Genomic DNA, 27,519 nt, shown 5'->3' on the forward strand with positions numbered 1-27,519 from the left:
TGGGCATCCTGCTGCTACTCTAATAAGACACGCTTTGGCCTCAGCCAGCAACCCACATTCATGGGGCTCATGGATTCAGGGCTTTGCTTGGAAGCCATCTGAGGGTTCTTCCAGCAAAGCTGACTGCCCTGAGTTATGCTGGTACTGCCCCAGCTGGCTCCCTGCTCTGCGGGCTGGAAATCACCATCTCCACAGCAGCAGAACAGGCTGTGTAATGTGGCCATGCCTTGGCTCCTGTTCACATGTGAACCTCTTGGACTCACCCGCTGGCAAAGGAAAGCCTGTGCTAAAAGGGCAGGCTGTGCACTCCTGCACAGAGCGTGCCAGGACATGCCAGCTCTATCAGGCACAGCAGTGGTAATCAGGGCCTTACACCACTTCACTCGTTTCCTTTGCAAAGGAGATCTGAGCCTCAAATCATGCTAGTGAAGGTCCCTGCACGACACCTGCCTGCTGCCAGCAAAGAGACACACTCCTTCGGCTACAGCTGACATCTGGTGCAGCTCTACGATGCTAATGAGAAACCCCGGACCTCTGCTTTACTTGGAAGTGTCAGGAGAGCCTGACACAGTTTGCAGCCCTTCAGCTATTTGGAGAAGGGAGGGGTGTGTATAAGATGAGAGAGAAAAGCAAGGTCCAGTATACTCCGGCCCAAAGGCTCTTTAAGAATCTGAACTGACACAGGATAAGATGGAAAGTCTTGTGAATTAAAGAAAACAACAGTCAAAAAACCCAGAAAACAGAGATAAAAGCATGAATTTTTCACAGTGATGACAGGTCAGAGGTGGATGCTCACTGGCTATGCCTTTATGAGGCACATAGAGGAGATGAATAAGGAGCAACCATCAAACAAGAAACTAAAGGGGTCTCTGGACACATTCAATGAATTTTGGAATTTCTTGCAACTGGTGATTTGGTACCACTAAAAGTTTACATGAATTCAGAACAGGAGCAGAAAAAGTCTTGCAAGAATAAAACAATCAAGGGCTATTAAACAGAACAACCTCCTCATTTAGCTCAGAAACCCTTTTAGCCACCAGCTGCTGCCAAACAAGGAAAGTGCTTCAGGGAAATAGTGTGCTTATCCTTCTCTTTTCCTTCCTAGTCACTCACTATTGACTGCTGCCAGAAACTGGATGTGGGTTTAGATGGAGCTGTGCTATGACTTGGCCCTTCCTCATATATTTTGATCATTTATATGTGTGAAACATCTATGGGGAAAATTAGGCTACAAATCAGACTGAAAGCCCCCAGCCTAAGCAACAATTAAAACTGCTTTGAAACAAACATCCCAACTCTACTTCAATGGCAAAATGGGAAGAACTTAAATAACATGGTTTTTTAAAGCAAAAGTGAAAATAGTTGGGTGTTTCCAGTATTACAGGGCCTGACACAGTATCCTAAGAAACTCGGAAAAGTTGAACAGTCTTTCAGAATTCAATGAGGAGTGGGACTGGGAAGAGGAAGGGAGAGAGGGAGGGAGAAAGAAAGTGAAAGAGGTGAGGGCCAAGAGAACTAGATCAATCTGTAACATTGATTTATGAAAAAAATACAAATGCAGTCAGTAACCTATAAAATACCTGACTAATCAGTGAAAAAGTAACAACCAACACACCTATATCATGGCTACATCAAGCACAACTCATACCGAGTCAACTTCAAAATTTTCTTTGGCAGAGTACCTGGCCTTTATTTAGATTTTAGGTAACACTTTATATAATATTTTTATTAGTAAATAAGGGAGGGCCTAATAAAGATGTAATGAGTCCAGTACATTTCAGTACAGATAATATAATTGGTAACTTAAAAGTAAAAAAAAAATTACATCATCACTGGAAGACAAGTTTAGGGGCAAAAATTATCTTGACCAAGTGGAAAAGTGTGGCCACCTGAAAAATTGCAGCAAGTGTGGGGTTTTTTTCCTTTTAATCTTCTCCTGCTTCAGAGAAGTTGGCAGCTGCGTGCCATCAGCACACCCAGCCCAGAAGGCTAATGTAGCCACACAGTGGGGTGTCCCTTCACAGACTAGAACAGGGGTGTCTGAAATGTTTGTTTCTTCTCTAGAACTTCAGTTTTAATTCAAGGTCCACAGACCATCACAATCACACTTTGCTCTTGCCTAGGTTAAGGCCAGGCCTTGGAGTTCAGGTCTGCTGCACAGGCTTTGGCCAAACTCTCCTTGCATTATCATCCTCTGCCCTCTCATTCCAAAGCAGCTCCTTCTGGGCCCAGTTGGGCTTCCTGTGTGCTTTCCAAGAACCAGATTACTGGAGCCGGAGCCCTGAAAAAGAGCAGACAAGTAATGGAATCTCTGTTGCTGTAATGAAATCTCACATTCATCCCTGAGAGATGGGCTCAACTCACCCCACCTGTGCCCCAGCAAAATCTGGGCATGGCCCCTTGTGTGTGCAGAGAAACTCATCTTCAAGTCAGACGCCAGGGAACTGGTGCAGCTGAGCCACACCAAGCTCCAGTCCAGGCTGGCAGACTAAGACAATGATGACCAGTAGTGATGCTGGTCAGAAAGTTTTGTGTTCAATGCAGTGGGCAAAAGTGCAGCTTGAGACTCTGCCACAGACTCACTCTGTGATTTCAAGTGACATCTCCAGGTCTTCAGCACCTGCTTAGTGCAGGAATTCTTCCTGCTTCCATTCTCTGTCTGTGGGATTTCTATAGCCCAGGAGTTTTGTAGCATCCAGCACAGCAAGGACCTTGTTGCAGAGGATAAAGGCATGTTAGGCATGTAACTGCTGACTGCCCCTCCAGGGAAAGAGTGATTTCCTCTGAGCAGCTTGGGCTCCATGCAACGATGTTTTAGATGTTGCAGAAGACCCGTGCGAAGCTCAGAGTATCCTTCACTGAGAGGACTTGTCTGCTCCCCCCACGCAGGGGCCAGCAATCGTGCCAGGCAGCAGCAGAGCAGAGTCCCGTGATGGAGCAGCAGATAACCCTTGACAGGTGTGCAGACAGCAAAAAGCAAAAGGAGCAACTGAGAAAGAGAGAAAACAGCTGGAAACAGCAAGATCTTGGAAGTCGTCATGATTTACGCAGCAAATTAAAGACAACAAAGAGTTGCAATCCCTGGAAAGCTTTGCAACCCCCCCGTTATAATTAGCTGTTGGCTCTGGAGGTGGTTTGCCAAACCAGTTTTCCAGCTGGGATGGTGCTGGGTTTTATTTTCCCCCTGCTTCCATGCTCAATACCTGCTTAAAGCAGTGTGCTGGTGTAACATCAGCCAGTACCCAGCTCTGGCCAAGCTCACCATGGAATAAAACCTGGGGCCCAGGCAATGCATTTGCTTCTCAGCACTGACCCTGATGGTCTTGTAGAAGGCTTCCTTCCCTCTAAGCAGAACTTCACATATCCTATGTGTCATGGTTTGAGAGCCCCAAAATCCAATTCCCTAGTTCTAGCCCCCCTCCCACATCTCAACCCAGTGTGATATGGGTTTTCCAGACACCATACAAGACTCAAAATGGGGGGAAGGGAATATATTACAATGACTGTACAAAATAAATACTACAATACATTATATACAATCTGAACTATCTCTACCATGACAAAACAGTATTTACAGTGGATCAAATCTCTTCTGCCTTCCAAATAAAAGTCCAGGAGGGAAGAAGGAAGAGATCCTTTCCACTCTCAGAGCAGCAGTCTCTAGGGCAGCAGGCTCTCTTCTCTCATGCAGAAGCTGTAGCTGGATCTCTGCCAGTACACATGAGGGGGTATCCAAGCCCTCTTGGCCACTCGACTCCAAGCGAGGGTCTTCTCTTCTGTAGGTTGTGTTCACCGGGACAAAGGTCACTTCACTACGTCATATCACGAAGCGCAGGGGTCTTCGTGACGATCCCTATCTTCAGGGGATTCAAGCCCCCTTGCAAAGCTCCCGTGCTCTGTCATCAGGCTGCTAGCTTAGCAGCAACAGCGGGAGGGCGAGGCCCTCCTCTGCATTCCTTTGGCCATCCCAGTCTAGCTTTCCAGGACGCCTGAGCTTTTCAGCTCCTCTCTGCAGTGCATGCTGCATCTTAGGACTTCATTCAGTAGGAGTCCATCCTCTCCGCTTAGGAGAGGTCACAAAAGGAGTTTGGGGTTTTGGTTCAGTTCTTACCCAAACTTTCTCTCTGTAGAGCTTAGTTCTGCTCTCTCTGCTGCTGGCTCTCTTTCCTTCAGACAACTCTATGTCTCTCTTCCTTGGCTACGTGCTGTTTCTGCTGCTTCTTCAGTTCTTATCTGTTGGCTCTCTGCCACCTTCCCTCAGTCAGTGCTGTTCTTGCTGCCACTTCTGCTGCTCACGGTGGAGAAACATCCCCCAGGTCATAGCTACAGGTACTTAGCCCAGCTTAAACTGTTCCAAGTCCCTGTAGCCCCGCAGCCGGGCTCCTGCCTCTTCTCCTCGTGGCTCTACAACATGACTACTTCAACAACAACAACTACAACTACTTTCTTTTCCGGTCTAAGTGTGATATGTTTATATTTTGCAGAAGCGCTCATTGGTTCAAACCTCAAGGGTCACCACCCCCTGGGGATTTACCATTTTATAACTTCAGGGGGAAAACTGTTTTCCCCCACCACACCATGGCTGTGGTGGTGGGCTCCAGATAGTCTTTGTTACCTATGATTTTTGCAGCCAGACATCACCAAATATAAATCCTAAGGAAAGGAATCAAAGCCAACTAGGACTGGGAACCCAAGACATGTAATGTTCAACACAGTGTCATCCCTCTCAACCAAAATTAATAGCAACATATGCTCCAGTCCCAACTGAATGACATCAGCATGACATATAAATATATATATATGTATATATATATATATATGAAGTGCTTTATTGCAGCATCAGAATAAAGAATTATTCTCTATGAAATTTTGTAGGAATAAAAGACATTTTATATATATTATATATAAAAAAACCACAATAAACCTAAGGAATAAAACCTTAGAGACTCATCACTTAAATGGCAGTGAGCTGGACAGAATCTTTGATGGGATATAAAAATAAACGCTTGCTTAATGTCTGCTTTTCTCAAAGTGCTCTGCAAAGCCTCCCGGTGTGTAAGGTGCTTGTATGAGGAACAACACTGCTTCTTGTTTCTCATGCTCCAGTTCATGCCTATATTGTCTAAACCATAGAGGCAGCGAAGCAGAATAGCTACTTGGTTCTCAACTAGCTTTTGTGGGGGAGCGGGGAGTGAGGGGCTGTCAATGCAAGGAATTTTTCAACTTGCCCTTGGACAGGAACTCCAGTTATTACAGAACTAGACTGGTTGACATAGCCAGTATAAAGAGGAGGAGGGTGCAAAGCCTGAATAACAGTCCTTATTGTAAGAGCATTTCCTTAGAGAGTAGCCAGTCTAACAAACAAATTGGCTGAGCTTTTGCAAGTCTCCTTCAAGAAAGGCAGTTTGCAGGCTCCTGCTTCCATGTGTGGGTCCAATACGGAACACTAGGCACATTAAACAGGAGGTTGTTTTAAAGAAGTCAGCAGTGATGGTAAATAAGCTCCTCTGAGAGTCTGATGATGTTAATAATGACATATGGTATGGGAGAGGAAATATGAAGATGCTGTGCTGAATGACGGAAGATAACAAGCTCATCCTTCCATGGCCTTGCCCGGTCAGTTTGTTTGCTTCCCATACAAAAGCCTCTGTGTCTCTTTACGAGGTTCCCTGAACACATCCCAGGCTCCCAGAATCAACCTACCAGACCACTGCCACCCCCTCTTTACCACCTCTTTATGATCTACCTCTTTAGCAGAAACTAGTGAGCAAATGACCATTTTGACTAGGAACATGTAATGATCAGAAAATTTTCCAGGGTCTAGGTCTTCATCATGCTTATTTGGTTGCCTTCCTTCTTACTACTTACATAACACTGCTCATCTCAGACTGCATACCTGTTGGGAAATGGATGATGCCTGCCTATGTTTTGATAGAACCCACAGCCAGAGTCTAGGGATACAAGTGTGGAATAACAGTTAAATAAGAAGAATTCAGTGATAACTTCATTAATAGTTTTGTTTCACCAGCTAGGAAGTCTTAGCTACTGATGACCCAAGATGCAATATTCTACCAGTAACCAAGGCAAAAGGATCAACATACATTCAACATATATAAAGACGCTCCCAGAAAGACTCCCCAGATTGCTTTCACATCATGGATATTCACTGATGCTGGAGAAAACTCCTGCAAGGACAGACATAGCACAGGATGGTCAGCCAAGGACCTCTGCAACCAGACAGATATTTTTTTGGTCCAACAGTGTCCTGCAGAAACACATCGAGTAGCTAACAGCCTCAGGTGAAACTTCTAGTCTAGAAATGACTCCATTCGTCTTTATGTGTGCTTGACTTGCTCTTTTATTTCCTCTGATGCATAAAATTTTCCAAATGAAAGCTGTAAAGTTTCTGCCAGGTTCAACAACTGAATGTCCAGGGATAAAGGTGCTCAGCCTAGTTTCTTTGCAGAAAAGCTCACAAAATATGCTGGGACACACTGCCACGGACCTGGGAAAAACTGAATAAAACCCAGGCAAGACCAAAGTGCCAACAGAAAACATCATGATTCGTGATCTGTGGACACCAGGTATTGACATTATTAGCATGTGTGTGTTCCTCCTTTGGAGCCACACTTGTGAGCCTGGCCTGGCAGCGAGCCTGAGAGGCGCAGGGCGTGCCCATGAGTCGCTTTCCCTGGCTGTCTCCTGCTGGGCACCTGGGCAGAGACAGCATGGAGCAGGGCCCGTGTCCAGCAGCAGACCAGAGAGGGCCAATGCTGGATGCTCCCAGTGGCACCTGACTTGTTCCTCTTCCCATGGAGAACTTGACTCGGTGCTTTTTGCTCCTTGCCAGCAATGGCATGAGCAGTGGCCAAGGTGTCTCCTGTCTCTGGCAGGCCTGTGAGTGGGAAACACAGGACTTCCTTCTGGGCTGTGTCACAGGTGCTCCTGAGCACTGAGATCCTCTGGGGGCTGCCAGGGCACCAAGGCCTGACAGTGGGCTAGTGCTGGGACTTGCACAGGGGCTACCACCCTGCTCCCCCAAGCACCAAGGCAGAGGGGCTGAAATGCACAGAGGTGGTGCATCCCCTGTGATGACCTCCTCTAAGGCCCACCCATGTCTAGCTTTGGCGACCAAAACCCTGGTGGCAAGGCAATCTTCCAAGGGAGCCCAGGCAACCAGTCTCCTCCTGCCCCACACCCACCCTCAGCCTATGGACCCTGCTAAGCCTTTCTCTGCTCCTTCCCAACTGTGCATGCACAAACCTGAGGAGCATGCAAACCCTGCTCTGTATGCATGGTTGGGACAGCCGTGTGCTCTCTAGAGGACCTACCCCAGTTTCAGATATAGTCCAGTGTGTGCCAGGGCAGGTGCACAGGCAAGAGCAGGCAGCCGTGCCTCACCAGCTCCTCAGACAAGGCATGAAGCCAGCAGGAGCTGTGCCTGCTTCACCCTGTGCTCAGCTTTCAGGTTGCATTGAAAGGTCGTAGAGAACAAAAGCGGGCAGGAGCAGCCCCTTGTTCCATTTACACCTCCCAGCACTTACTGTTTCCCCATGTGCCAGCCCAGGAGCCCTGGATTGCAGGACTGCCCTGGGTGGCATGGCAGGGATTGCACTAAGATAACTCCGGCACCCTCGGAAATCTGAGGGGGGCTGAGGCACCCCTCTGAGGGGTTGAGACAGATGGTGCATCCTCCCCGCTTTGCTTGGCACCACCGAGGAGCCCATGAGCAGGGCCGGGGCTCGCCAGGCTGCGCAGGGGTGCAAGCCAGTGGCTCCTTTGAGAGTGGCTGTGGCTAGTACTCCTTGGCCTCCTGCAGCTGGGAGAGGTACTCCTCCTCAGTGGGGTTGTCAGCACACTGTTGCCCATTGTTGGGGGGCCGGACAGCGTGATACCGGCTCCAGTCACCCTTGCAAAGGATCCAGGGCAGCATGTCCACTTTGTAGTGCAGCTCCGGGGAGAACTCGGTGCTGATGAGGTTGGGGACGCCAGCCCCCTTACCGCGGGTGATGAGGCGGGTGTGCTCGTCATAGCAGCAGTGCTGGGCAGCCAGGGTGGTGCTGTCCAGGGAGAGCATGGAGCGCAGGCAGAAGCGTGCTGTGGGCTTGTAGATGTCCAGGCGCTCCTTGGGGCCACTGGCATCCCGCCATCGGAAGCTCTTGCCCTGCTGCTCATCCCGCAGGTTGACGGCACTGTAGACAGCCTCCAGTGGGTAGGAGCAGGGGCAGCTGGGCAGGTCTGTCAGCACTTTGCTCAGGTACTTGGTGAGGAAGTCACTCTTGCAGTTCAGCCACTTCTCACAGCTGTCTACCTCTGGGGGGAAGGTACAGAAAGGTGAGGGCATGCACAGTCTGCACCCCACTTTACCCAGTTGCCATTTTTCTGCCACCTTGCCAATACCACCAGTGGAGCCTGCAACCACCAGGCAGGAGCAGTCAGGCTCTTGGGATGAGCTGGAGCCAGGCTCCCTCCCCAAGGCAGTGACAGAGGGAAGGGGTTTTGTGCTGGGGCCAGGCTGGCAGCATTCCCCCACAGGAGAGGGCACACAGCAGGCTGGCCTCAGCCACTGAACCGTAAAGCAGGACTGTGTTGTACCAGGGTTGTGGGAGCAACTGGGTTTACCAGCATGACCACTGATGCCTGCACATGGTAGTGGTTTGGGGTGACTTAGGCTGGACACCAGACGTGGGAGCCCTTGGCAGAGCCCTCCCCACCAGCCAGCTATGACCCCCCAGTCATAGCTGAAGCTAGTGCAAGGCAGAAGCAGAGGCTGACCTGAGTTGAACAGTTCTGTGGTGTTGTCACTTCTGAAAGGTGTCTCTTCTGTGGGGAAGACCATTTCCCCTTCTGCACCTTGAGAAATAAAAAAAAAAACAAAACAAAGAGCCAGGCTGAACACCAGGACAAGTGGCGGGATTTTTCCCTCTGTATGTGCACCAGACACCATCCATTTTCTAGCCCCTCTCCTGCCACTTCTTTGGTGACATAGCTCTGCCTTTGGAAGCAAGGGCCAGCAGCAAGACTGGATGGACACACCTGCCCGAAGCTGTGAGTTATGTAAATACCATTGGATAGAGCCGGCTCTCAATATGCCTCAGGAGAAAATTTCAAGCTCCCAGTGTGAGAGGTGCAAGAAGTCACACATCAAGCCGGACCCCAGCTCCTACCACCCTTGGGTACTACACAACTGCTTAGGGAGCCATGAAGCCCAATCATAGCCTCTTTGTGGAAACAAAGCCCCATGGTCATTAGCTCTGATCACACTAAACATAACTAGTTCTTGAAGCATGAGCACTGCCTGCAGCACTGGGGGACCAGCCCACATCGGGGTCAGACAGTACCCAAGCACTGGTATGGCCAAGGGCTCACCAGGGCAGTGTGGCAGGTCACAGGTCCTCGACTCCGTTGCTGTGCAGGCATAACCACAGGACCGGGTCCTCTTCTGGTTCCCACTGCCACAGGTAGTGCTGCAAGGGGACCACAGGCTCCACTCATCCTCATCTTCATAGTCTGTGCAAGGCAGGGAAGAGGCAGAGAGTGGTGAACCTCAGCAAAGTCTTAGCAGAAGGGGAGCCAGCAGCCACCTGGGACCTCCCTCAGATCTGCACCATCCCTGTACAGGGACAGTGCTGCCTGGGGCACACAGAAGTACCCAGTCATGTGATGCCAAGGGTCAACCTTGTCCTCACTGCCAACCCCAGGGAAGCATCTCCTGAGCAAAAGCTCTCATTCTCACAGCTTTGCTCCCAGTCATACCAACCCAAACAGGCATCGCTGTCCATCCCCTTCCTCACTGAACTTGGCCAATGCACTGGCCATGATGCTGAAGCATGAGGTACTAGCAAAGGTTGACTGGTTTCAGGGTCATGGTCAAGAAGCTGCAAGAGGGAGCTGCTGTGGTGCCATGGCCTGTCTGCTCACCAGTACTTGCCATGGAGCCCTCTGCAGCTCCTCTCCTGGGGGAATGCCGACATCTGAGGCAAAGGCTTCTGGCACTGGTGTCACTGCAGGGATCTGAGTCCATGGCAGCAGCACTTATCATTAAACATTTACAATGTTTTTCTCATCTGAGCATGCCTTTGCTAGAGTCCATGCTCCATCTGATTACATGCAAGGGCAATTCCCACTGGGACTCTAGCATGTCTGACTGCTGGCAGCCACAGCTGAGTACTGGCCTTGCTCCTTGGCATGCTTGCTTATTTTTTAAGTAGGAGCTGAGCACCAGCGTGCTATGATCCCTGCTGCAGGGCTGTGGGCCAGGCAAGGCAGGGGAGGGCAGTGCAGGTCTGCAGGGCAGCTGTGCATACCAAGAGAACTCACCGTAATTATATTTTTCCTTAAAGATCCAGTTCTTCTGCCCAGGCCATCGCTGGTCCCAATTACCTCCCACTCCACTGAGCATGGACTCTTCCTCCTCATACTCTGCTGTGTAATCTTCCTCCTCATCCTCTTCTTCTTCCTCCCTGTCCCCTACATCCAGGTTGTCATCCTCTTCCTCCTCTTCTTCCTCTTCTTCCTCCTCTTCCTCCTCCTCCTCCTCCCCCTCAGCAGGGTCAGTGTATTCCCAGAAGAGGGGCCAGAACAGGTCCTTGTGGGACAACCACTCAGAGGATGTCAGAGACCAGTCATTTCTTGTCTCCTTCAACAAGTCCATCTCCATCTCGGCCTGAGGATCATCCACCACTTCAATGGTCACCTTTAAGGCAGACATGAGGCAAGGCAGTGAGCCAGGGCACAGCCCTGGGACAGACCTACCAGACCATGCACTGGTTCCCAACCCGAGACGCCAGAGACACCTTGGGCTGCAGGACCATGAGGAGCACAAGTGGTCTCGCCTCATCCAGAGAGACTGAGCACGGACAGTGTGGGAGGCACAGGGGGGCTGGTGGTCACCCACAGGGGCAAACACCACCCTCAGAAATTGAGAGGTCACCTACGTAGGAGTGTTTGCTCCTGCTCTGTGGAGAGGAGCGGGGGGGGGCAGGGAAAAGAGTGTGAGCAAATTCCTATGGCAAGGAGCTTCTCCATGCCAGCTAGCTGCAGCTGGCAGTTACCAAGAAGACAGATGGCAGAAGCCACACAGACCCCATTCACAAGATCTTTCCTCTTAGGGAACCAAATGAGGCTGGAGAGCACATGCAGCACTCACCCACATCCCCCCCATGGCCCTCCTAGACCCACTCCCCACCTGAATGTTGGGGTTCTGGGCACTCAGGTCCACATTGGCCAGCCCCGGCAAGCTCTGCAGGTTCAGCATGAAGGGCAGGCTCTCCTCCTGGCCAGCACTGCTGGGCTGGGGCACTGCTGGGCTCCTGGCAGCCTGCTGAGCCACCCCCCGACGCCTGTGCCGCCGTGGGCCAGCCTGCCCGCTCCGCCTCAGCCCCCGTGCCTTGCCTGATGGTGGCAGCTCCTCATCCCCTGCCGAACGAGGGTTGGATGAGGCAGAGACCTGGAGAGGGAAGAGGTAGTGAAAACATCTCTTTAGGCTGGCAGTGCAGGGCAGGGAGGAAACTGCTGCCCAGCAAAGGGGAGTCTGGTCTGCTGCACCAAACGGTTCTTCCACCCCATCTGCAGCATCAGGGTAGCAGTTAACATGTTAATCAATCAAATTAATACCCAGTGTCCTCTGCTGTGCTAGGACTCAGCCCTGCTGCACCTGAACCTACAGGTCTATTCAGGCTGGTGCCTCCCATACCCACAACCACCCTCTCTGCACCCCTCTGCTGTCTCATTGCCCATTTTGCCTGGCTTTCCACTTCTTGCTCTCCCTTTTTGGCCATTGCTTGGTCCCTGGAGATGGTCACACCATGGGCTGTTTCTGGTCACCGAGTTACCAGAGCTCATGTTTAATAATTTTATATATTTATATAAAAAGTTTATAACAAGGGCTTTATGACAAGGGGAAAACCTCATCAAAATAAATTGTTCTGTGGTGTTAGTATTAAGACAGACAACTTCAAGCAACACAGGTTTAATTGAGATTTCACATGCTGCCAAAGGCTACCACAAGGAGGGAAAGAAACTGCTGGTAGATATAACCCAGCTACCTCCAGGTCCTTGAGAAAGGGAAGATGCCCAGCTGAACAAGTCAACAAAACTCACTTGCCAGTGCTGCCAATGGCTCTAACTGCTGCTGCCACTTCAGTGGCACGTGGCATTTCACAGCAGCCTCGTCCCAGGAGGAGCAGGGATAGCGGGCAGGGAGCCTTGCCCCACAGGCAGCACCAGTCAGCCGGGGGGAGGGGGGGGAGAGGGGGCAGGGAGGCGGCCAGCGCGTGCTGCCAAATAACTGGGCTCACACCGAGTTCCCACATTCCTCGTCCCTGCACTCGGTGCACACTGGCACGAAAGAGTGTGAGCCAAAGGGCCAGCAGGCTCCAGTGTGCTTGAGAAACCAGAGATGGGAACGACTGGCAAACCCCTCTGTGGCACGGGCAGAGGTGCCCGAACCCCCAGCATCTCCGCCAGAGGATGCCTATTGCTGGCTGCCCATCTGAAACCCTCTTTTGTTCCCAAGCTCTCACCCTTCACGCCAGCCAAGTTGAGAGCCGCGGGATTAACGAAGAAGAGTGCGGAGTGCCCCCTCCCCACGGGGCGGAGGGGGGGACGCAGAGAGGCATTTCTACCTGCAATTAGAGCCAGATGGTTTGGGGAAGGACTCCCCTTCCTTTCATCCTGATCACTGGAGCACTTCAAAGGCAGCTGGAGCCTGGCCAGACTCTCATGAGTGCACACAGCCTGTCCCCAGCCCTGTGCCCGTACATCAAAGCCCGTGATCCCTCCATTCCCGGGGGAGGGAAAAGAGCAGCAGGGATGCCGCTGGTCCCTTGGCTGCTGCCCAGAGCAGGCTGAAGGCAGAGAAGGGCCGGTGACAGACTTCGCCAGATGGGCCCGGAGGAGAGAGGGCTGCAGGGAAGAGAGTGCCTGCGCTGCCTGGTGAGAGCATTTGGAGCTTGCTCCCTCTCCCTGGCTAGGAAGGCTCCTGTGGCACTGCTGGTAGCAACCATGAGCACAGACAGATGACTCTGCCTACATCTTCCCCTCCCAGCTCCCTCTGTCCCCATCCGAAACCACAATGGTTTTGAGAAGGGCGCATGGGAAGGATGTCTGGCTCTGTCTCAGCCCATCTCCCAGTGCCTTAGCCCCTTGCTAGGTCTCCTGTCACACCCAGGGTCTCCTCGGCAGGGAGCAAGGCAGAGCCCAAGTGGAACATAAACAGTAAGGGGGGCTGAGCAGGCAAACCTGGCCGTGTCCTAGTGCTGGCTGCATGACACTGCCTGACAGTGCTGGGTTTGCTGCCAGCTGCACATGCCCAACACAACCCCTGCACTAGAGACTGACAACAGCCCTGCCAGCCTGACGTTCCTGCCTAATTTGCAATGAGTTTATTGGGCTGGGTAAGCTCATTTCACAGACAACCCAAATTTAATACACATGGAAAGTGAGGTCTCCTCTAGCAACAAGATCCGAGCTCACCCAAGGACATCAGACCAAGCCAGCCAGGAACAGACTCCAAGTCTCCAAATTTACACTCAGTGCCTAATTCAGATTTTACGCCCAAACAAGCTCAAGAAATTCAGAGTACTGTTCCCACAGGGAAAATGTAAAACTGCTCCAGGGGAACTGGCTGTGAGCGTGCTGCAGGGTGAACAGAGCTCCCTCAGTGCCCAAATACTCCCGAGGCACAAGGACACTGAGAGTGCCTGCCCTGGATGGCCCAGAGCCCTTCAGCAATGGTCATTGCACTGTACCACCCAACACTTCCCTCCTGTTGACATCTGCATTGCTCTGAAGCTTTGCTGGGTTAAAATTTGTCCCTGCATCAGATGCCCCTCCTGAGTAAGGTTCTGCTCAGTGCCCTGCCCCAGCCAGTCAAGCCATGGATTTAACAAGCTCTTAAAAGCCCAGTGCTCTCTCCAGGTCAGAGCATCCATGGCATCAGATGTGTCCTCTCCATGTCATCAAGGGGCTCCTGACAGCCAAACTAGCAGCTGCCCTCGAGGTTTGTGCTCCTGCTGCATGACATCCATTCTCTCCTCTACTCTGTCCAAGGAGCAGCTGGATAAAGCAAACAAGCCTGGAGCTAGGCCACTGCAGTGCATCAGCTAAAGGAAGAGAAGACTTTGCTTGTCCAGAGTTAACATTCTACTCCCCCACTCTCCACAGAGCACAGGAGAAAGTCTGCAAACCATCGCCCAGCTGGTCATCAACAGCTCCCTTCTCCTTTCACCTTCCCTTGGAGCAGCCAAGGGAAGAACACTTGCCACCATCCCAAAGAAGCAGAGCACAGTGCTGGAAAGCCATCAATGCCTCACAGCTGAGCTCCAGCCTTCTCCTGCAACTAGGCAGCACCAAGCAAAAGAAAAAGTCAAAAAAGGAATTGCCACAGATACTCCTGCATACACTTGGCATATCCTGCTTTGCTGGGAATAAGGCTTCCCAGGGCAGGACCTGAGAGAAACTCTGGGACAGTACTCGGGAAAGAACATGGGCTTTCCATTCCTGAAGACCATGTTTTGACAGCAGAATATAAGCAGGATCACACCCTCCTACCTACCAGCCCAGGAGCTCTTCCCATATAGTCCAGGCTCTCCCACATGTAGGACTGATCACCTAAACACCTTGGGGCACAAGCTTAGAAAAGATGTTTGGAAGGGGAAGGAACTCATTAGAAATTCACTCCAGTGTCATGCCTACTTTGTACATAACACAGGCAACAAGGTGTGTGGAAAAAGGCCACACATCACTGCTCTAGAGACCAAAGGCTGACATTTTCCCATTTCTAGCCCATACATCTCTATTAAAATTGCTCGAAAATCTGGAGGTGGTGAAGAGAGCAGCCACAAAACTGTTACAAGGGATGGAAAGACTTTTCCAGTGAAAGATCTGTACAATTTAATTTGCTCGTCATGTTAAAAAAAAGGAAGCAATGACTTGGTTTTCCAGTTCTTTAAGAGAATAATCCATCAGGCACCAGAGACTCTATAATCCAGAACAGAAACACATAATAGGAAGCAACGTGCTCAAGTCAAAGCCAGACAAATTTAACTGAGGAATAAGTCTCATGCTTTTAGTGCCATAGGTGATTAACCACAGGAACAACCTAAGAAAAGTGACAATTTCTCTTGTGGAGACTGTCAAACCCACATCACTAGGCTCAACATGAGTACCACATCTGTACTAGGGAAGAAATTCAAGGCTCTAATATTTTCATCTGCTCTTAAAATCTGCGATTTTGCTATAAACTTCTCTAAGGCTTTGAACTAAACATGGGTTAAAAAAGCAAATTACCAATGTTCATGTGCTGCAGCTGCTACATAAAAATTACTAGAGATGTGACATCTCAGATCCTACAACCTGAAAACATCAACAGACTAGTCCCTGCGCTGTACTGTACTTTGGCAACCAGGGGCCACACTACCTGTGGTGCATGCCACCACAACCACAGGTACTTGTCCCTCCAGCAAGTTCGTCAGCATCACTGTAGGCGCTGCAAGTTGCCAGTGCACCCACCGGCAGTGCTCTTTGTAACTACACACACTGCTGAGCAAAGCTGCCCCTCCAAGTACATTTGAGAGAACTCTCCTGGGAGTGAAGCACTGCTGGAGCTTGTGCATCAGCAGTCAGTGGAGCAAGCGAGTCACCAGCATAGGACAAGCTCAGAAGATGCAGCTTCCACCCACACCCATCCCAAGCCAATTATCAAGTACATAAACTCACTCAACTTGAACCAAAGAAACCTGTGCACACGGCAGTCAGATCAGAGGCAACATTCAGGCTGTGGTTTGGGCTTGTTAACACTGCAGTGAAGAAAATGACGTATTTGCTAAAGGCCGGTATCACACTGGGCTATAATTATAAGGAATGGGGGCTTTTGTTGCTTAATCATTACTGCTTGTGTTAGGTTTCCTTTGAACAGTTTTACCATGGTGTACTGAAACAAGAAACTACCAGAAGAACTATTGATCTTTTCCTGAATAGACCTTCCTACTCTTTCCCCAAGCTCTCTTCAACATTTTAAAATCTGTGCTGCAGCCTGTTACAAACTTGCCCACTTATGAATTAGCCAAGTACAATTTTTTTTTTTTTTTTACCATAGAACTTTTCTTTCTATATTCACCTAAATAAGCTGCAAAGATCTGGAAAAAGAAAAAATTATCTTTGGACTGAAACTGGGCAGAAACAACTCCAAAGCAGGATTTTACTATAAAGCTATACTATAAAGCTATGGAAGTAGAGGGAAGATGGTTGCTTTAGAAGGAAGCCCAGTATTTCTGGGGTTAGCTCGAGCTGTAGTTTGCAGAAAAGCTCATGACAATTTTTGCTGATAGAGTTGGGAGAAAGGGGAGGTTTTTCTAGTGTTTACAAGTAACACTGTTGTCTCTTGAAAATAAAGGAAGGTTGAACAGCAGGGTAATCACCAGGAACAAATTCAGTACATTATGACGCCTCCGTCCCATAGTGCACGCTCTCTCCTTATGAGATACTGCTCAAAGAAAGGGCTTTTTCAGCCCAGCCAGCTGAAACCACCACAGCCTCCTGAGGGCTGTAGTTTGATCCTCCTGGCTCATAACCCATCCGCCAGCACACAACCTGTCAACTGGCAGTCTTTCAGCCAGATGGAAAATCCACGGGACAAACATCAGGCAAGTGACCTCTGCTACCCATCAGCTCATCACCCACTTAACGGATTTCCCAGAGCCTTGCCAAAGCTTCTAGAGGTGTCAAAAGCTGGGTGGGTACCTAGGAGATATCAGGGAAGGTGAAGATGCCACCCAGTTCCTGTTACTGTCTGTAAGACCTTCTGAGCCACAATCCCAGTCATCGGACACAACACATTTAGACTTACAGGCAGGTGGCTTAGCAGGAGCTATCACTCAGGGTTTTGACGGCTGAGCTCTGGAAGATCTGTCAGAGGTAATTTAAAGAAGTGAATACCTCCATTTGCCTCCCTCTTCCTGTGCCCTGGGTTACAATCCCACCTGCAAAGGGGCTGGGGCCCAAGTAAAGAGCAGAACCATGTACCTGCTGTACTCTCTGGTCCACCTCAGAATCAACTCACACTTGGGTGCTGGTTTTAGGCGGTATTTTTTATGGTTCCATTTGTTTGGTTGGTTTTTTGTTGGTTTGTTGCCTTTTTTCTTTTAAGTAAAGACTCCATTTAGGTTTTGGGGGAGTTCTACAAGTGCTCATGGAACAGACAAAGCACTTGGTTATCACGCTTGCGTGGGCAGATCCTGTTTATGACAGGCCAGCAGGAGCTGGCAGCACACTGTAGGCTGTGCAGATAATTATTACAACCTCATGATTATAATTTTCACGCAGTTATCAAAATACTTTAGATCATATGGTATCACTTCCTTCTCTAACTAGCTCCATCCCAATTGTCTTGAGTAGGAAGCTGCAGGAGGCAGCATCAAAGGCTTACTCATGTCTCACATTTATTTTCATGTCCCACAATTGCAACAACAGTAATCTCAAAACTCTTTCCAAGGTCGGTGACTCAGTTGCCCTGAGGCAGAGCCAGCCCTGGAGCAGAAGACACTACAGCATGGAGAAGCAGCAACATGCAGCGCCATGAGGGGCAGGGACACAGCATAGGTGACTGTGTAAGACCAAAAATGGGGAGGTTGTCCAGGCTACTGACACTGCTCCTCACCATGCATCCCACTGGCACAGCCCAGCTTCTCTCACTGCAGTCAGCTCTCCTGTGGATGTGCTGATGAGTAACTTGCCAATGGCATCCTCACTCCCCAGATCACTTGTGACACAATGAGGAAAAGTAGGAGCCTGGTGGCTTTTCACCTTGCCATGTCTAGCTGTTGCCCTTCTCAGTGTCACACTACCATAAATATCTTCTCCTTCTTTAACACTGAGACAAATGCTGTAAAATTTCCATTTTGCAGACAAAGAAAATGTCTGGCCCGAGGTCTCTCGGGTAGCCTGTGGCAAGGCCAGGAATAGATGTGGGTCTCCCATGTCCTACTTGGAGAAGGCTCTCGGAAAGGTTCACCACAGGAAAGGTCCCTGCCCCTGAGGAGGGACTGCCCTGCCTTCCACATGGATGAACCACACAGTCCTTGAGGGGAAACTGGGGTATATGGTTGGCACCACTGACATATCACAGCACAGCACATGGGGTTGTCCTTGCACCAGGAGACTGTCCAAGTGCAGAGGTCCCAAGGGCCTGTTCTTGACAGGTAGTGCCTGCTGCAAGGACACCAGCCAGTGGCAAGGCACCCTTACCTGAAGACCCTTAACCTGAGACCGTATCCTGGAACTTCTGCTGCAGCCAGGCCAATTGGGAGCTGCTCAGATGCAGCACAGCCATGGGTATGGGAGCTGGGCCCCCACAGAGACTGCACATAGAGGTCCCCCAGAGAGGTGAACAGACACACATCCGTATCCTCTGGTACTCTCTGGCAAATGCTCCTGCTAGGGCACATGTTTTCTGTTAACATAGTTGAGCTGTAATACGCATAAGCTCCTAATGCATCAGACTGAGCTGCTGTTAACTTGTTCCAGCTCTAAACTCCATGTGCTTCAGTAACCATTAACTTGTTCCAGCTAATGATCCGCATTTGTTAGCCTGCACACCGTAACCCTCTGCTCCAGCTGCTGCTCCCTTCCCTGCTGCAGACTGGGCAAAATTGCAAAAGCAAAATCCCCCGAAACATAGCAAAGCAAGTGTAGAAACTGATGGAACCAATGCCAGCCTCCTCCTGCCTGATAAAAGGGGTGGTGGTGTGGGGGGACACAGGGCAAGAGGGAACTAAGGGGGCACCTACTCCCCTTGTCCCACACAGGGTGCAGAGGCTGCCCCTCCATGCAAGCAGTGTGGCAGGGAATACAGCCAACCAGCCAAATAGAAATCCATCGGGGATCCCTTCAACAACAGACAAAATGGACACCTGAGCTAGACTTGGAGCATCTCCATGCCCTGCACAGGAGGGGATCCAGGCAGGGATGCTGCATCTCTATTCCTTAAGGGACAAACCTAGGATGACTCACAGCCAGCAGCCTCTGCTCCAGGTGCTTGGCTGCAGCTCCCCAGCCTGTAGATGAGCTCAGCTCCCCTCCCCAGCCCAGTGGCAGGCTTTAATGACTCCTGCACATCAGTGTGGGGTGGAGAAAGGGACTTGGGGTACCTTCCTCTAGCTCCAATCTGTGGTGTTCATAACTCACTTGTTCATAAGATTTTCCAGGACAGCCTCTCTTACTTCTTAAGTGCTTCACCAAAAATAATTCTTTTTTTTTTCCCTCCCATCAGACAGAAGCCTGAGGTTTGCAAGGCTTCAGAGGCAAATCCAAAGTCAGAGGAAAGTTAGGGCATATCCAGATGGGAAGCCCCACTTCTCCAGCATCTTAGCCCCCAGTTGACCCCTCCTCTTCCCTTTGGCCAGTTACTTCCTAGAGGTAACCCCAAGACCAGTCCCCACGGTGGTTACAGACACACAGTACTCAAGCTGTAATCCTGGATGCAGAAGCCAAGTGGACTCTGAGACATCCACACATCTCCTCTGCTGGAGGCATGAGGGCCACTCTGCAGATACTTCCCAGAAGAGAACCAGATGCTCCCCTAAGGGGCATCTTTGTAGTTTTATTACATGGTAAGGCTGCCTGCTCCTTAAAAATCAATGTCTCAAGAGGGGAAACTGTTGGGGGGAACAGCCTATGTGAAGACATTTGTACAACACCTTGTCTTGTCCGAGGTGCTGCGTTGCACAGCACAGCATGGCACAGCTGGCATCCCTGGGGATTTTGGCTGCTGTGGGAATGGCTGGAGGTGAAGGGGAGGGCAGGGAGGGCAGCGGGAAAGTGTGCCAAAGTGGTGGGGAAGAGAGGACATCCCAGGGAGGCAAAGAGGTGTCAATTCTCCACTGGTGGAGCACCTCTTGCAGCACCTCTAGGCCATCCAGCAAATACTGCCGTCTCAGGAGCCTGGGGGCTCAGCTGCTGGGAAAGAGTTGAGACTGGCTTGCTCGCCCCTAGACTCAGGCTGCCAAGGCTGGGCTAGAAGACAGCTCATCTGAAGGGCACTGTACCCTTGCCATGTGCCAGACTCCAACTGCACCCTACATGATGGTGGCTCTCTTGGTTTGGGACATGTTCCCAGACCTGCCTTGCACCCCAAGTCCTGAGTGCTAGATAAGACCCTGACAGACCAGGCCAACCATCAGCTCCTAATCCAAGATAAACCCAAACCTCGCCACCTCTTCCCTCCATGCGTGAGCATTTCCTGGTCATCTGCAGCCAGGTCTCTACCTTGTGCCCATCCAGTGGTGCCAGGAGACAGCAAAAGGCAGCAATATACTGCATTTTGTTCCCTTTGAAGCTGTATCCTTGCCCTGGAGACGAAACCAACCTGAAGCCCAGGAGGCATCGGTGCCCTTTACGCCAAGGGCCACTCATGACTGAGAGGCAGGCAGGTCACCATCTTCTTGGTGTCTTCATCTCATGAGTACAGAGATGAAAGTACATTCAAACAGCTTCTCAGACAACCCTCAGGAGTTAATACACAGAAGGAACATGCAGAAACGGGACTGTTTGGAAGCAATCCTCTGCAGGCTGACTTTTACAGCTGGCCACGTAAAAGCATCTGACTGCTCAATGAAGGTTCCTTGCAAAACATTCTACCAAAAAAAACCAGCAAAAAACCAAACCCAAACTCCTTGCACCACTATTTTGCAAGCTTCTGTCTGAAACAAAAATAATTTAACATCGAAACATGCCACAATCTCTTCCTTGCTCCAGTATTTTATACAAAACCTGAGCCTATGGCTGACAACATTTGCTTTGAAGGAGCTGGACAGCATGGGACACCTTGCTGGCCTGTCCATAGCTCAGACTGTCCTCAGGCTTCCCTATGGGAAGCATCAGGGCTTCTTGTTTCGGGGATTATTCTGAGTGGAAGAATATTTATTGCTACTACAGAAAACAGATGATCCCTGGTTTGCACTCCCTATCCATAGGACACTGACAAGAAGAAAGTAGGAATTAACTCTAGCACACTCCCTCCATCACCCCACCTGGCTTGGAGGTATCATGGTTGGAAGCAGGATGAGGAGAAGGTTTGCATGAGCTGGACACTTTTGTGAACCCAGAGAGAGTGCCGGGCAATGCCCTGTGGAGCGATTTATGCCTCATCTCTTCCCCTTACATGTGCCTTTTACAGGAACCCCTTTGATTGTAACAATGGGAATGCAGCAGACCTATTTGTGCAGTGAAAAGGGAAGAAGCCCGCTTGTTGGGCAGCTTCCCTACACCCGGCTCCCCTTTGTTTCTGCTGCTGTCTCAGCCCCAGGGCGGGAGGGTTTTCAACTGTGTTGACTAAGATAATTTGGCACTTCTCAAAAGGAAATTTGCTACAAAGGGGGAAGTACCTCCCTGCACACAAAGAGCCCCTTTCAGAGCGGAAGGATGCTTCAGTGAACGTTTTGTACCCACAAATCCGACCTCCGCCAAGGACAAAGCCAGGGACAAGAACGCTTAATTGCTGAAGAAATGAAAAGGTAAAAAGCACATCCGCAGGCAAAATGACTCTGCTACTGACACAGCCCGCGGTGGCGGTGAGGATCTGGCTGTGCAGGCAGCCAGCACCGACCCGGCCGCCCACTCCTACCCCAGCTGGGCCCTCCTGACGAGGCGGCAGCGCAACAAGATGCTCCACACAGGGCGGACCCAGGTGACAACACAAGCTGGACATCCACAGCAGGGCGAGATGGCTCTGGGAAAGTGAGATCCTCTTCTTGGCCAGACAGCCCTAGAAGAGTCAAGAAGGAGCAAGAGCTGGGGGGAGGCACACGGCAGGCTCCCACAGACCTCTGTGCCTGTGCAGCTCATCACCCCAGTGGTGTCCCCAGACCAACATGTCTAGGCTATGTTAGGGCTCCCAAATGGCAGGGCTACTTCTGTTTACAGTCTCCTGACAAACTCCACTCAAGCCTAGATGATATTTCTTTCCCTTTAACACTTTTTTATCTAGTACAGCCACACCATATCACCATTTGCTGTTATCTCCAGCCAGGCATCACGTGACTGCTGTACATTTAATTCTTAAGCATTCCTCGGCACTCACTTGCCCTTATGCACAGGGCAGGTCAATTTAAATCAAGACTGCTACCAATTATTTTTAATCAGGTGTAGACCCACATTTTTGTATGTATTTTCCCATCGCTAGTCTCACTGCTTGATTTAACCAGTAAATAATAGGTACTGTTGCCACTTGTTTTGTTATTTCTCAGGGGCCTGGAGCCAGTCATATCAGGTGCTGCACAAACCCACTGATTTGCAGCCAATTCAGCCTTTATGCTGTGCTTGATATTTCTTTTGTTGCCTTCTGTTATGTCTTATCACAGATGCCATATTTGCTTTGCTCACAGCCTCAGACCAGGGGAACTCCAACAGGAAGCTCCAGCCTGGATTTGCCCCCTGCCCCTGTCCAAGCCCAGCAGTAACACCCCAGGTGCCTTGGGGAGCTTGCTGATGTTGCTCTTGGACCCCTCTCTCAGAGCGGTTCCCTCCTACTGAAGAGCACACATCAAGCCCACCAGAGCTAGACTGGGAGCTTGGACCCTCCATGAAACATTGTTGGCTTGCTCTGCCACACCCTGTCACTGTCGGGATGCTCTCTCCCAACACCCCCATTACTGTTCCCACTAGCACTTTTATTTCTATGCACAGTTATTGAAGCTGTGATGTCGGTTCAAACAGATCTAATAATTTCTAACATTTACATTTCTAGCATGTTAGGACTCTAGCTGTTTTCTATTTACCAGAAAAGCACCACAATCAACTGGTATCAGTTGGAAATAATTCAAACGTCTATTAAAAGTGTTCAAAGCCAACATTTTGAAATCCAGTGAGTTTATCAAAACATACTTTGCATTTAAACCTCCTGACTTCATAAATAAATAAACCATTAAGTGATGTGATGAGCTGTACCTTGTCTCCACAAGGGACACAAGCTTTTCAGACTATTCAGTTACCCAAATCTGAAGAGCCAGTTGCTGGTCAGTGCTCCATCCTGCCACATTTCTGCCCACATCGAAGTATGATGCATCCAATCTGCAAAATCACTTCTAAAAACCCTGCTGTACACCTGCTTGCTGCTTCAGAGCCCACCTGCCTTCCCAAACATCACCAAAAAGCCTCCAAACAAGCACGTACCTTCTCTCATTAGATTTAAGTCGTAGTTTGGAAAGAAAACTGCCTTTCAGCTTCTTCACTCTGCCTTTTCAACTTCCAGTCAAACAGACTGAAGCAATAGCAAATATCCTCGCTACATCTCTTGTTTATGCTGAGAACAGTGTAACTCAGGCAAAGCTTTTCTGCCCAGTGTCACAGCTGAGAAAATGTAAATTTTCTTGCTCCTTTGGTAATGGATCCTGACTGAGGCACAGGACTTTGGGACATACTGATAAGGCTATCACCCAAAAATAAAGCATGTGTTTCCTCCATCCTTCCTGCAATTAGAAGACTTTCTAACTCAAAAATTTACTGAAAAACTTGGTTTAATTTTTCTAAATTATATTAGTATAGAAGTGCAACTCTGAGGCTCAGCACAGATTATAACAATTCCCATTCAATTCTAAACCAATGAAAAATGTTTGCTTTAAAGAAAGTTGTTAAATTAAAATAAGTCCAAGTTATATAACTGTTTAATGGTTTTGATTGTCTATCTGCTCTTCTCTGTCATTTCTATTTTTCTCCTCACAGCCCCCTTCATTCTACCCACATCTGTAGGGCATTACCCATAGTGTAACCAATACTCGAGCTGTGGCTACCCTGCTGCCATAGAGACAGGACATATCAGTGCTGCAACAGGAACCATCTGTGTGTATGACCCAAAATCACTCCGTATTTTTTTTTAACCACCATACTGCTGTGCTTGTGCTCTCTGCTTTAGTTCAAACAGCTGTGCATGACTACTCTAAATTCTCCCTGACATGCACCAGAAACAGAGGATTTCATCCCAAAACACAGCTAGAAGATGCATGCCAATGTGTCTTCTGCTGCTTTCTCCCTGCCGTGAGAACTGTGCAGCCAGTACTCCGAGGGATGCAGGGCATGCACGGGAGCACCAACACGCTCCCAGAGGAATTAATTTTTCAACTTCCTCCTTGCTTCTAATCTCCACCCTCAAACATTTGCTTATAAACTTCTTGTTATGTTTCTACTTCTGCAAGAAGCAAAGGGGACAGAGGCCGGGCTGTGTAAGTGCCGTGTGTGATCTTTGGCTGGCCGCACAACGCTCCCCATTCACAACCATTCACAAACTGGGACTGACAGCAGCTCGCTCCCCTCTCCCACATATTTTAGATGTCAGATAAAAAGGAGCCTGAAGGCTGCAATGCAGAGTCCCATGGTAGGCACATGCATAACTTCCTAACATACAGCTTGTCTCTATCCTTGCCCCCCCCCCCCCCGGGCTGCAATACTTTCCTGGATTTCAAGTGTAAATGGCTACTCCTCCTGCAGCCAGAGCCCGAGGTCACTCTGCCTGGCATTCCTCCGGCAACTGAAGCACCATCTATGTCTAGGTTCAAAGTTTCACTAGCAAAGCAGAGCACCAACATGTTATTAGCAGCCCTACAGCACATATTCCCAGCAGTCCTCTTTCAATCTGCTCAGTCCATGCTCCACTCAAAACTATTACCAGACTTGACTAGTGGTACCTGGCTGGACACAGGCCGTGCCCTCTCCTGCCCATTGGCCAGGCTTTCCATGCATCAGATTCGCTCCTCGCACTTGTTCCCTGGATTTCATGCTGGAATGGAGTTTAGTGCATCTGACAGGAGCTGCCAGTACAACTCCTCCACATATCAGCATTCTGTTTCGGCAATAACAAGGAATAAGGTATATTCCCATCACTTCACACCTCCTCTGCCAGTCTGACTGACGTTGCAGATCAAATCTGCTGCTTCCCATACTGCTGCGTATCGCCAGTGAGGGTTGAGCTGCTCTTACCCTGTCCTGCTCAACCTCTTCCTATCGACACTTTTCTCAATTATTCCTTTCACCTACTTTTAGCAGTAGCATTCTTTGAAAGAGTACTTTTTAAACACAGCTGTGCTGCCCGAACCATTTTTTTTCAGAGAAGAGTTTCAAGATGAAAACAGCTTGTTTCAACCGTCCAGTTGTCCTTATTCAAACTCTTCTCCCTGCTCTCCTTTTGTTTCTTTCCTATTTCCCTCCTGTAATCCCCATCAGATCCCACCAGTTGTCTCCCAGTCTAACCAGTCTCTCACTGTCTGCTTAAGTTTTCCCTTGCACAGTCCGCGCTCGGCAGCCAGCGCTGGCCAGGATCCGGCACTCCAAGGAGCGAAAGGCGCAGACCCGGGACATACTCCCTCCCGGCCGAGAGGCTCCCAAGGTCGCCTGCCCCGGGGGACACGGCGGGGCGCAGGCTGCCGGGATGAGAGGGGAGCGTGGCCGCTCCGGAACCTGCCCCAGGGGCGTCTCGGCGCGGAGGTGAGATGGTGGCTAAAATCCGTCATGTCTTATGTTTGTGGTAGAGGAGATTCGGCGTTCCTGGCAAGGCACCAACCCCGTTAATTTAACCCCTGTCTCCCACCTGGGATGTTGGCTGCTGGAGGCAACGGATCTTCCCGGGCACCGGGTCACGACATTCGGCCCCGATTTCAGAAAGCCTAAAGCAGCCCCTTTCCTTCAGCCTCTGTGCAGTGCGAAGACTTGAGGCTGCCCGAAAATCCCGCAGGCCGGGAAAGCGCTCTGCCCCTCAACGGGTGAAGAAACAGCCTGTAAGAGGGGGGGCCCAAACACTCCTCCCCGCTGCTGCTTCTCTCCTTGGAGGTGCGGGCGGCCGGGCCGCGGGACACGTGTTGGATGCTGCTCCCGTCCGAGATGCACAACCGCCTCCGAGGGAGCCCCGGTGACCGCTCAGGTGGCCCGCTGCCTCCTCAGCTTTCCCGGCACGTGAGGGGGTGCAGAGACTGCGGAAGGACTCGCCTCAGCACCCTCCCGGCTCTCCCTACTTCCCCAAAGGCTGCCTTACCTCCGCCAGCTTGGAGCTCCTCTCCTTCGGGCTGTTGCTGCGGTGTTTCCTCACGGGCAGTCCTCTCACCACAGCCACGAAAGTTGTCAGGAAGACGAAACTGAGGATGAGCACGACTTGCCCTCTAATCAGAGGCATCTCTCCCTCCCTCTCTCCCCACCTCGCACGTCCAGGGCAGGCGGTGCGGCAGCACGCCCGCCCGCAATGCTCCAAATCCTGTCCTTCTCCGAGAAAGCGAGAGGAGCAGGGGAAAACTTAGAAAAAAGAGTAATATATAAAACACCGTAGCCGGGAAGTGAGGTGCCCCGCGGGCTGAGACAGGGGCCGAGGCAGGGTCCGCCGGCCCGGGCCGCTCCGCTCCCTCTGATCGTTCTTGCAGTTTGCCGAGCACCTTTCGCGGTCGCGGCTCCCCCGCGCTCGCCCGCCTCTGATGCTGAAGGATAACTCTGAATAGCCTCACAAGTGTGTGCGGGGAGGGACGGGAGGAGAGAGCTTCGCCTCCCCACCCCGCTTCCTAATCCTTTCGGCAATCCGATTTCTTTTCCTCCTCTTCTCCTCCCCCCGCGTAGTCACTCGCCGGTGCTGCCGCAGCTCTGCAGGCAACGCTGGGCACCGGAGGGCGGGCGGGAGGCCGCTCGCCGGGGAGAGGCTCCTGCTCGCACGAAGCGCGGTCCAGCCCCGCCCGGGCGATCGCCGCGGCTGCCGGCCGCGGGCACGGCCCCGCCGCGCCCCTGCCCCGCTCGGAGGCTGCCGGCACTGCCAGACCTCCCCTTTCTCCCTCCGGGCGCTGCCCCCTCCGGGGCGCCGCCGCCCGCTCCGCTCCTCCCCTCCCGGCAGCTGCATGGCCCGGGCGGCCGCCGCCCCCTCCGCCCGGCTGTGCCCGCGGGGCGCTGCCCCTCCGGCGGGGCCGCCCGGCCCGGGACTCTTTGTTTCTCGCCTCGGCGGCGCCGGCCTCGCTCAAGCCCAGCGGCACCACCGGGCGCTTCCCGCCGGGGCAGCCCCGCCGCAGCGCCCTCCCGGCGGGGCGGGGCGGCCGCGGGGCCCGGCGGCTCCGGCCCGGCCGCACGAGGCGGGAGGATGGAGGCGCCCGGGATAGAGGGGCAGGAGCGGGGCCGCGGCCGGGCGAGGGGCTCAGCGCATCAGGGCTCGGAGCTTCCCGCCGCGCCCCCGGGGAGAAGAGCTTGCAAAGGCCGCTGCCTCTCCTTCTCCGAGCACCGGGGCCGCTCCGCGGGAGAGCGGGGACGAGCCCCCCCGCTCCCGGCCCGGCCCGCGACAGGCAGAAACGGGGCTCTGTGCTCCCCAGTGAAAGCTCCGGCTGTTCCCGAGCTGCGGGAGGAAGTTTCCACCACTCAGAATAAGTTTTTATTCCTTGATCTGCTGTCTTTTACGCCGGCAGCATCTTATCTAACCCTCAAAGGCTTTTGGAAACATGGAGTGGCTGTTTACTTTGGGTCTAGAGTATCTATTCCAGGATCTCCACAGGCGTTCATGAGCCTGTGAAG

At 51.2% G+C, this 27,519-nt stretch overlaps 1 protein-coding gene across 4 annotated transcripts; it reads right to left on the reverse strand.

Moving 5' to 3' along the window:
• Positions 1–1,664: 1,664 nt before the first annotated feature.
• ISM2 (isthmin 2) lies at positions 1,665–26,773 on the reverse strand. 4 transcript variants are annotated; one of them, XM_064658839.1, is made up of 7 exons: positions 26,018–26,771; positions 21,623–21,763; positions 11,189–11,449; positions 10,321–10,696; positions 9,370–9,510; positions 8,776–8,847; positions 1,665–8,313 (listed from the first exon to the last, which is right to left on the reverse strand). In XM_064658839.1, the coding sequence occupies exons 1-7, from the start codon at positions 26,153–26,155 to the stop codon at positions 7,796–7,798; spliced, it is 1,647 nt and encodes a 548-aa protein (XP_064514909.1). In that variant the 5' UTR covers positions 26,156–26,771; the 3' UTR covers positions 1,665–7,795. The 4 variants fall into 4 exon arrangements, with proteins under 4 accessions (XP_064514909.1, XP_064514908.1, XP_064514913.1 ...); XM_064658838.1 differs by having other exon boundaries at positions 8,776–8,853; positions 26,018–26,768; XM_064658843.1 differs by lacking the exon at positions 9,370–9,510 and having other exon boundaries at positions 8,776–8,853; positions 26,018–26,773.
• Between the last annotated feature and the right edge of the window lie 746 nt (positions 26,774–27,519).

The sequence above is a fragment of the Pseudopipra pipra genome, chromosome 6 (assembly GCF_036250125.1).
Source record: "Pseudopipra pipra isolate bDixPip1 chromosome 6, bDixPip1.hap1, whole genome shotgun sequence".
NCBI classification, from domain to species: Eukaryota; Metazoa; Chordata; class Aves; order Passeriformes; family Pipridae; genus Pseudopipra; species Pseudopipra pipra.

Coding starts and splice junctions, on each gene's coding strand:
- ISM2 (XM_064658838.1), bottom strand. CDS start 26,155: ATGCCTCTGATTAGAGGGCAAGTCGTGCTCATCCTCAGTTTCGTCTTC. Junction 9,511..10,320: donor TAAGGAAAAATATAATTACG/GTGAGTTCTCTT, acceptor TGCCTTGCACAG/ACTATGAAGATGAGGATGAG. Junction 8,854..9,369: donor TGACCTGCCACACTGCCCTG/GTGAGCCCTTGG, acceptor TTATTTCTCAAG/GTGCAGAAGGGGAAATGGTC.